Below are 10,617 nucleotides of genomic sequence, written 5' to 3' on the forward strand. Positions count from 1 at the left end.
TCCATTTAGACCCTGATATGAGGTCCATTCTAGACGCATGCATCCATTTAGACCCTGATATGAGGTCCATTCTAGACGCATGCATCCATTTAGACCCTGATATGAGGTCCATTCTAGACGCATGCATCCATTTAGACCCTGATATGAGGTCCATTCTAGACGCATGCATCCATTTAGACCCTGATATGAGGTCCATTCTAGACGCATGCATCCATTTAGACCCTGATATGAGGTCCATTCTAGACGCATGCATCCATTTAGACCCTGATATGAGGTCCATTCTAGACGCATGCATCCATTTAGACCCTGATATGAGGTCCATTCTAGACGCATGCATCCATTTAGACCCTGATATGAGGTCCATTCTAGACGCATGCATCCATTTAGACCCTGATATGAGGTCCATTCTAGACGCATGCATCCATTTAGACCCTGATATGAGGTCCATTCTAGACTCATGCATCCATTTAGACCCTGATATGAGGTCCATTCTAGACGCATGCATCCATTTAGACCCTGATATGAGGTCCATTCTAGACGCATGCATCCATTTAGACCCTGATATGAGGTCCATTCTAGACGCATGCATCCATTTAGACCCTGATATGAGGTCCATTCTAGACGCATGCATCCATTTAGACCCTGATATGAGGTCCATTCTAGACGCATGCATCCATTTAGACCCTGATATGAGGTCCATTCTAGACGCATGCATCCATTTAGACCCTGATATGAGGTCCATTCTAGACGCATGCATCCATTTAGACCCTGATATGAGGTCCATTCTAGACGCATGCATCCATTTAGACCCTGATATGAGGTCCATTCTAGACGCATGCATCCATTTAGACCCTGATATGAGGTCCATTCTAGACGCATGCATCCATTTAGACCCTGATATGAGGTCCATTCTAGACGCATGCATCCATTTAGACCCTGATATGAGGTCCATTCTAGACGCATGCATCCATTTAGACCCTGATATGAGGTCCATTCTAGAAATGTCTTCTACATCCTGACAGTTTTCTGAAAAAGCTATGTTTCTATGTCAGTGGTTCTTCGATTTTTCAAAAATAGCAGACCTACAAGCTCGTAGCGCGCCACTCGGTGGCACGCTATGAGCTTGTAGATCTGCTATTTTTCCAATAGCTAAAGCATAACATAATGCTAACACCAAAAGGGGTTCAAACCCATTTAGACCTGAGGTCGATTCTATAAATGTCTTCTAAATCATGGGTTTTCTGAAAAACCCTATGTTTCTGTCAGTAGTTCTTAAACATTTTCATATCAAGGACCCCCACAAATATATTTGACCGCCGACCCCCCCCCCCCCCCCCATCTGAAAATATGTGGTTCCAGGGACCCCCCCAGAAGCAAAGATTTGAGTTAAAAACGTTCACTCTGAAAGAATATATTTTCAAAGATTTGTGCCACATTTTCACGATTTAAAAGAAATAGCAGATCTACAAGCTCGTTAAGCGCTATGAGCTGGTAGATCTGCTATTTCGCAACAGCTAAAGTACAACATAATGCTTAAAACACCAAAAGGGGTTCCCGTCCAGAATGGGTTAAGCTTTGAATGCATATTCTATATAGCATTTACATGTTGTATAACAAGGTGGCTAATTGAACTGGTTTTATGTACAAAATGGTGGTGACACTGCTTGTCTTCTTGTATTTGCGACCATCCCCTCAGGTGTTCTTTGCATCTGTGCGGTCTGGAGGCAGCAGTCAAGTCTACTTCATGACCCTGAACAGAAACTGCATCATGAACTGGTGAGGTAACCATCGCTGTCTGGATGCCACGTGGACGAAACCCAGCAATGTGTGGTGAAGAGAGAGAAGTAACCCCCCCCCCCCCCCCCCCCCAAAAAAGAAATCCCTGTAAACACATGCACACAGATGCGCACGTATTCTCTCGGTTTACTCTCTGCCTTTCTCTTGCCACATTCCCTCCGTTTCTGCCCCTCGCCAACATGTACAAACGTTTAAAATCCATTCCAGCCTAAACTCCTGAAGACACACTTCATCAATCGGCGTCCTTCTCAGTTCCCCCCTGATAACATTCTCCTAGGAAATTGTCATGAAAAACTACCATTGAGCGTCTCCAATTAATTTGTACTGTATATACTTTCATCTTTATTTACTTAACTCGGTGGACCTGTGTTCAGTCGTGACTGTTTAGTTTCAAGTTGTGGAGTTAAAACATTCCTTTGTGGCTACCATGTACATTTGGGGGAAGCGTTACTTATCATTATTATTGAGATGGAGCTGTAAATAAATAGCTTTGACTCTTTTTCAGACCTGTTGATAAAGCCTCCGTCCTGTGTGTTGCCATAGGACAATATGTACATCATGAAACGGTACGATAGTGGTAGAGATGTCCCGATACTGTATCGTTCTCGCTCCTTTTTGGTCATATCGGGTCATATCGCTATCGGCGAATATGCCAGTCTAACCACCGATCCAGACACGGGGATAAGGGGTTGACACTATGGCAGGTAAATAAAATGTTGGGGCATGTGGAGTTGGCTTTTGAGTTGCCCAAACTGCAAGTGCACATTTGAGTGAGGAGTCTGCTATTATCAACACGAGATAAAATTATTTTTTGTATTATTATAAATATTCTCTGGTATCGGTATTTGGTATCAGCTAACACAGAAATTGTGGGATCGGAAGCGAAAAAGGTGTATCGGGACATCCCTAAATAGTGGCCAGTGGCCAGCCCCTGGTGAAACGCTTCTAAATAGTGGCCAGTGGCCAGCCCCTGGTGAAACGTTTCTAAATAGCGGCCACTGGCCAGCCCCTGGTGAAACGTTTCTAAATAGTGGCCACTGGCCTGCCCCTGGTGAAACGTTTCTAAATAGTGGCCACTGGCTAGCCCCTGGTGAAACGTTTCTAAATAGCGGCCACTGGCCAGCCCCTGGTGAAACGTTTCTAAATAGTGGCCAGTGGCCAGCCCCTGGTGAAACGTTTCTAAATAATGGCCACTGGCCAGCCCCTGGTGAAACGTTTCTAAATAGTGGCCACTGGCCAGCCCCTGGTGAAACGTTTCTAAATAGTGGCCACTGGCCAGCCCCTGGTGAAACGTTTCTAAATAGTGGCCACTGGCCAGCCCCTGGTGAAACGTTTCTAAATAGTGGCCACTGGCCTGCCCCTGGTGAAACGTTTCTAAATAGTGGCCAGTGGCCAGCCCCTGGTGAAACGTTTCTAAATAGTGGCCACTGGCCAGCCCCTGGTGAAACGTTTCTAGGGCACTTTCTGGTATAGAGCTCCACACATGTCGGCGAGCATAAGGTAGAGGATTCATTAGAAAGGAGTCATGAACTCTGTCAAAAATGTGTAGCCTGTTGCAAATCAGTCATTTTGAGTTATCTGTACTGAACACAAATCAAATGCCAATAAATATTACTTTCGTGTACAGTACCTTTATGGCAAATAGTGCGTGGTGCAACTCAACTATAAGCATCGAATAACCAAACGCCACAATAAAATTGTTTAAAAAACAAACCATATGTCAAATGAATAAAGTGTGACGTTTCATAAAGAATATGCAGTATTGTATGTTCAAAATCAATACTGAGTTTTTGTCCCTTTTGCTTTTTACCCCTCTTTATTGGTGGCTTAGATGAAATCATCGTATGAATCATCTGGCTTGTATCTAAACTTTGTTCTCATATATTTACAAAATACCTACAAAGATTTGATATTTATATTTAGTGTTTTCTGTATTGATATTAGCCTCTTGGCATTCTTTACTGTAATGATCTTGGCGTTATATTGCAATATATATTATAATATATATTCAGTCTTTGTTTGACAAGGAGAGTTTGTGTGTTCAGTTTCATAAATATTCAGTTTCATAAAATGTGGTCGTGACGATTGTGATATTATCACACCTGTTGAGGACAAACTGGCATCTTGCTTGGAATGGAACTTGGTGCATGGTTAAGAATTTAACCGAGCGAGGATATCGCTGGAATTCTAGTGATTGATGTCCAAAATTCCCAATATTAGGTGGTCAAATCTGTTTTTTTTAGTTCTTACGGATTTATTCATCATTCGTATGTATGACTCGAGAGTTGTTGATGATAAGAGTTGCTGTAATAATGGGATTACTGAAATAGTGGGATGACAGGAAATTGAGCCAGTATTAGTATTGGCAAATATCTAATGTTGTAGCTTTGGCTCTGCTGTACTGTAACAAAGGACAGGACTCGTCACAACAGGCACTTTTTAAGAACAAGACTGGAACATGTGACTTATTTTATTTCCTGCCAGTGTTCACAATATTGCTTGCTAATGTGTGTGCGATGAGTCCGTTTTGGGACTGATGAAGGGAAAAGCTCAAATACTTTTAATAGGGTCTAACTTATTGATCACTAACCAAGACTCCTTTCATACTGTACAGACAGTTTGTGTGTTTTTAAATGATTATTTCTGCTTTTGTTTGATCTATTTTCAAGAAGGTAGGGAGGCTTAACGTGGGAAGGTACCTGGACCATGGCATGTGTAGAACCTGGAACAAAGCTTGTTAGTCAGATTTGAAGACTCATCACCTCACCAGCAGTGGCGTGCACAGACATTTAGAGGGGCAGGTGCTCAAGTTAAAAAAGGGCACCTTGTGCAGCGCGTGGAACCGGCCGGTTGCCTTAATCCATTTTGGGCGGGAACCCCTTTTGGTGTTAGCATTATGTTATGCTTTAGCTATTGAAAAATAGCAGATCTACAAGCTCATAGCGCGCCACCGAGTGGCGCGCTATGAACTTGTAGGTCTGCTATTTTTGAAAAATCAAAAAAAAGAAGAAAAACAATTTTTTTTTCTTTTTTTTTCAAAAGGGCACATTGCCAAAAGGGCAGGGGGTGCTCTAGCACCCCCTAGTGTCTATCTGTGCACGCCACTGCTCACCAGTATGTTGATGTACTTATAGCACTTTAGCCCACTGAGCCACCACTGAGAAATAATTGATTGTAGCTTTTTTTTTTTATATAAGCAGTGCTGCTTCTGCTTACTGCAATAGCCTTTATCTAAAATATTGTATACAAGGTTGACCCAACGGTTGCAACACATTTTTACTCTTGCTACATGAATATTACTAAATGAATGCTAAAAGATTGTTAACATAATGCTGTTTTGAATTTCACCAAAAAACAACAAAACCTCCATTTTAGAAATTTGCTGGACATTGTCAAAGGAATCTTGGTAAAGTCATCAAAAAGGGTAGTCTTCCAAAATGATATATCAAATCACAGGATCAATTTTCACTTTTATTTATTCCCTATAGTAATTAATAGTGACTCTGTTTTGTCTGTGAAATATCTGTTTTGTGCCATGATCTACATCTCAAACATAACATAAGAATCCACTAGGAGCTCTGGCACTGGCGGCGATGGTGTTGTGGTTGTCATTAGATATTAATCCACTAGGAGCTCTGGCACTGGCGGCGATGGTGTTGTGGTTGTCATTAGATATTAAACCAATCCAATCAGCCAAGTTTACAGTTGTGAAGTAGTGCCTTGGAGTTGGGAAGGGGCAAGGTTTTAAGACGGGTCAGTTGGTACCCCCTTTGTGTGTCTTACTTGGAATCCGCTGAGGAAGAGGTGCAACAACGATTACTACCGCCTCTCTCGTTAAGAATGATGTCCTGTGCCAAATAAGTGCACTTAAATCGAATCCAGAACATCCGTAATATGGACTTTGATGTCGGTGACATCGTATGGAAACAAACCTTTTCAGTTGGCTGGTTACACAAGGAAACGTTGGTGTTAGAATAACTAACGGCAAGCTGAAGGATAGTATAAGATGGTCCATTTCAATAAGTGTACTATATATTGTATCCAGTCAAACGTGGCACTCAAACTGAAATTACTACATAGATGCACATTTTTGACACTGATTTACAGAGAGAAGCCATAAATATGTCATGTTTTTGTTGAGTAATTAGTCATAGTGTACAGATTGAAATATAACCTGCTTAACCTATTTAACCCGATTTATGGTTAGAAGATAGAGGCTCTGGGAAGATAAATGTTACTCTTCAATGCCATTGAACTCAAGTGGGGGGGGAAGTAGCTCATTATATTCTGTAATAACTATTTTATTAAAGGATCTGTAAATTAGCCTATATTCAGAAATCAAAATGAATGTACATCTATAAAAACAGATTTGTATTTATATCTAGATTATTTACTCTTATTAATCTAAGCACAATGTATTTTACGGCACAGAGGGCAAAACTATAAGACAGTTGGATTTTCTTTAGGTGTGGCTGTGGTGGACTCATTCGAGCAGTGGTCGGTCAAATACATTGGGTTGTTGTGCTGGAGCAAGTAGTCGGCTGCAACAGTGTGTGTGTAACTATGTGTTAAATTATTTGGAAAAATACAAAAAAAAAAAGTCATTACCAAGCAAGTTGCTAAAAAAAGGCTGTGTTTCAGACGAGTTGGCTGCTTTACCGTTGGCATAACCCATCATGGCATAACCCATTCTGGGCGGGAACCCCTTTTGGTGTTTTAAACATTATGTTGTAATTTAGCTATTGAAAAATAGCAGATCTACAAGCTCATAGCGTGCCACCGAGTGGCGCGCTACGAGCTTGTAGGTCTGCTATTTTTGAAAAATCGTGAAAATATTTATTTCAGAAAACTGGAGGATTTAGAAGAATTTTTGAGGTCCGGCCTAAATGGCTTAATGTTCGGGCTCCCTTTGGTGTCAATGGTCCAACAGAGTCTGCCAGCTCTGAAAGGGTTCTCAGGTGGTAAAGTGATGAAAAGGCTCATGGCATTGATCAAGTGATTTGTGGCCTGTGCTTGGGTACTGCCTGCCCTTTGCATTTGTTTACAGTGTCCCAGTAATGCAACAGCAGCACAGAAGAAAAGGAGCATTTAAGAGCAAGTTAAGACGGTTCTTCAGAGAATTTACATTGAGACAGTGGGAAGGAAGTTGATCAGATGGATGACAATTTGAGAATGCAAACCAAACACATTTGTCTGTGCACTTAGCCTTCCAATTATTTTAATTGTGCATTTTTGTCATCAGACGTTGGGCTTTTTCTAAATTAAAATGAAATACACCGTGAACTTGCGTTTATGTTTTGATGTAGATTGGCTCATTACATAATTACCTGTTTCACTATCTCATGGGAAGTCAGTTGGGAAGTTAGTGTGTAGAGGAGTATGAGGTCACATGAGACTGAAGTTAGTGTGTAGAGGAGTATGAGGTCACATGAGACTGGAAAGTTGAAAGCTTTGCATTTTGATCTTTACTACATGCACTTGACTCAGAACTTGTGTGGCACATTATAAATATTTAAAAACAGACTGTACGTTTAGAACTTACCCAGTACTAATTTCATAAAGCATCTGAAAGAGTTTGATTTGTTTCACTGATTCCCTTAAGGTAGCACTTGAAACATGAATTTGACAAAATTCACACCCTCCCCAATTTTCCTTAGATAACATAACATTTACTTTTGGTCAACTAACACTGCTTTTACAGATGTATCCATGTAAAATGTCCTTCATGTTCATTTGCAATGACATAACCCAAAGTGCTAACCTTCATATTCATTCCCATTGTCTCTCTTGCCTCATATAGACAATCGCTTGTCTGAAAAGTTGTGTGTAGTATTGCCAACTTGCATAAATGAGACCTACTGTATGTAGAAATATACTGTATGAGACTATATTATGTCCTGTAAAGTGTAGAGGATCAACATCATAATGTGATGCGTGGTTTTTGAAGATTATTTGGTTGGCGGTGGTGATGAACTTGCAATTTCTATTATAGCCTGGTGTTCGCAACTCATTTAAGGTAAACAAATAAAAGTGGTATTATTTGCAGCTTTCTTCAAAAGTCTGTACTACAAGGTTTAAAATACACTATTTCGAGCCTCGTTCTCATAAAGATTGTTCATGTGAATTTCACAAATCAAAGGATGGAATTAAATTTTTGGAAAAAACTATTATTCGCAAACGTATAACCTAAGAAGTGTTTGGTATCGACTAAAGTAATATCAAGTGTGAATGCTTTTGGTAGTCTATATAGTCTGTCTCATCTCCGAGTCTGAATTGGGAAGACGCTATGTAGGAAACGAGCCAAACAACGCAGGGATTTGTAGAATTGCAGATTGGGAGATGAAGAGAAAAAGAAAATATTTCTCATTCATATTAAAAGCAATATTAGTATTTGAAGTTGAGACTCTGGATGTCCATCTCAGTGTGGCTTGTAGAAAGTGCCGTTATTATTTCCTTTTTTCTTTCTGTGGCCTTTGGCAAACTGAATGTAAGTTGGTCTGTTTGTCTCGTTAAGAGAAATTGTACTGTACTACTTTTAATCAACATTTTAACTTGTACTGCTCAGTCAGCATATCTGTCACTTAACTGTAGAGATGCTAGTTTTGAGGCAGATTAAACTAGAAAGCTGACTCTTTAGGCAGGATTTGTCAATTTTATTCGTTTTCAATAGATTTGATTTTTGTTTCTTTTAATTAAGCATCTTTGCAATGTTTCTTTACTGTGTGTTTGGGGGTCTTTCAACAAAACATTGTGTTGAACGAATTCTTGTCTTAACAGTTGTAATAAAACATATTGATCATGACTTTGCTTCAATTTCTGTACTTGCCAAAAGTTGTTTTGACATTGACAGTGTTATAAAACATGGTTCAACTTTTTATTTAAATAATTAGTAACGCTCAAACTTTATTTGTAACAGATATGTACTAATATTTATTTAAAACTCAATGGCCATACTTTATTCAGCAGAAGCATGCAGAGTAAATGAGTCAGTGTCTTAGCTGTGCAAAAACTTTATCAACTGGACTATTTATTCCTGACAATTTGTGCAATAACTGTTACATTTTCCTAAAACAAATACTGAAATGCTCGGTGAGCATTGTGTTGAAAGGATGCGTTTTTTAAATGATAAGGCAAGTACAGACATCCTTGACAACTACTGGAATTCTGAGAAATCTTGTACCGTCAAACCACAACAGCTGTGAGGAACTACTTTTCATAGGCATGGCTTTTCCATCCTCAATTAAAATGTGGGCATAGTGCTACTGTACGAGATTGATCAATTTAGATTAGATACTGAAGCTGCATAAATGAGTTCACAAAAGTAAATGGAACCCGTTGGCTTGTCATGTTTGTTTTTTTATCTACAAACATGAAAGTGGTTTTGAAAAATGTCTGGCATGATTCAATCTGACCCCAAATAAATATTTCATATATGTTGTTGTGAAAGACTCATTGTCTTGATACTTTATGGTTGGTTGTGAAATTAAATTCATAGCCCAAAAGAAATGGCACTGCAGCACCCTCTAGTGGCTGTTCTATATGCCCTTTAAAATGGATTGATCTGTAATTGTATAAGGTTCGTTGGTGGTAATTACATTTCAGAATCTCACATTTATGGTTACGCTTCCTCAAAGTACCTCAAACTCAATAGCCTGTTTTCACAAAATGCCACATTACTAATCGTCAACCAACCCTCACTTTACTCATTTTATTTTTTATTTTTTAAGATGGAGTTTTTCCAGTAACTAAAACCTAAATTGTGGTTCTTCAATGTGAACAGACGTAGGAGGCAGTTTAGAAAATGTACAGTAATTGATTGGTTGTGCCATCACACCGTAGACATAATTAAATATTTCACCATGCAGAAAAAGAGTGGCTTTAAAATAACAGCTTTAGAGGGGAAACAAAGAACACTGGCAAGGCTATGTGTATTTATTAATAGTATGTACAGATCTACCATCATAAAGTTGATATATTGACAAAGTCAAAGTATGAATATTGCCCCCCCCCCCCCCCCCCCCAACTTGTTGTTGTCTGATCATAATTTGTATCCCACTCACCTTATGAATCTTTAATTATTAATTTCATTGTTATTCCATTAATCAAAGTGTATCTGAGGCACAGGGAAAACATGAATAAGTGTAAACAAAGAAATGAAAAAGTAATACAACAAAACTTTCAAAATTGAAACTTGTATGTGTACTTATGTGTGTGGGTGTACATGGCTATAACAAAAATGGTAACTCATTGTGGTGTATGTTTAGTTTTATGTTAGAAGAAAAATATTGGATATTTTCCACGGACTGTTATCATAATGGTCCAGTCTGACTGCTCTCAGAAACTCTTGGTGGTCAGTAATCTGTTTAATATTAATGGATCACTTTACATATCCTGTAGCTTTCCTCGTTCCTTCAAACATTAGTTATTGACAAATGTGTAATTAATTACAGAAATTCAGTTTGAAGTGCATTTTGGATTTTTGACAATAACTTCCTCTGCACTGTTATGGAGGTCAGAAAGTGTGTGTGTGTGTGTGTGTGTGTGTGTGTGTGTGTGTGTGTGTGTGTGTGTGTGTGTGTGTGTGTGTGTGTGTGTGTGTGTGTGATCATGTGAATGTATGTAGGCCTATAGCTTGAGAGCTGTAACTGGAAGACTCAAGTCTCAGTTATACTTAATTGCGTGCCAGTGTCGTGCTCAGCAGAGTAATCTAATAAGAGAGTGGCGACACTAGCGTTGACTCCCATTGTAACAATGGAATGCGGAAGTGCTCATTCTATCTCAATGGGATAGTTCCATGTTTGGAACTATAGCCCATAGGCA

At 39.4% G+C, this 10,617-nt stretch overlaps 1 protein-coding gene across 7 annotated transcripts in view; it reads left to right on the forward strand.

The window, feature by feature from the left end:
* The window catches only part of mink1 (misshapen-like kinase 1), a 56,405-nt gene extending 54,109 nt beyond the window's left edge, over positions 1 to 2,296 (forward strand). For all 7 annotated transcript variants that reach the window (XM_079507498.1, XM_079507501.1, XM_079507500.1 and 4 more), the window contains one exon: positions 1,697 to 2,296. In XM_079507498.1, coding sequence (XP_079363624.1) covers positions 1,697 to 1,780 — 84 coding nt within the window. In that variant the 3' untranslated portion in view covers positions 1,781 to 2,296. The remainder of the gene's footprint in view (positions 1 to 1,696) is intronic.
* Positions 2,297 to 10,617: the final 8,321 nt, after the last annotated feature.

This window comes from Electrona antarctica (assembly GCF_951216825.1).
Source record: "Electrona antarctica genome assembly, chromosome: 8".
Lineage (NCBI taxonomy): Eukaryota > Metazoa > Chordata > Actinopteri > Myctophiformes > Myctophidae > Electrona > Electrona antarctica.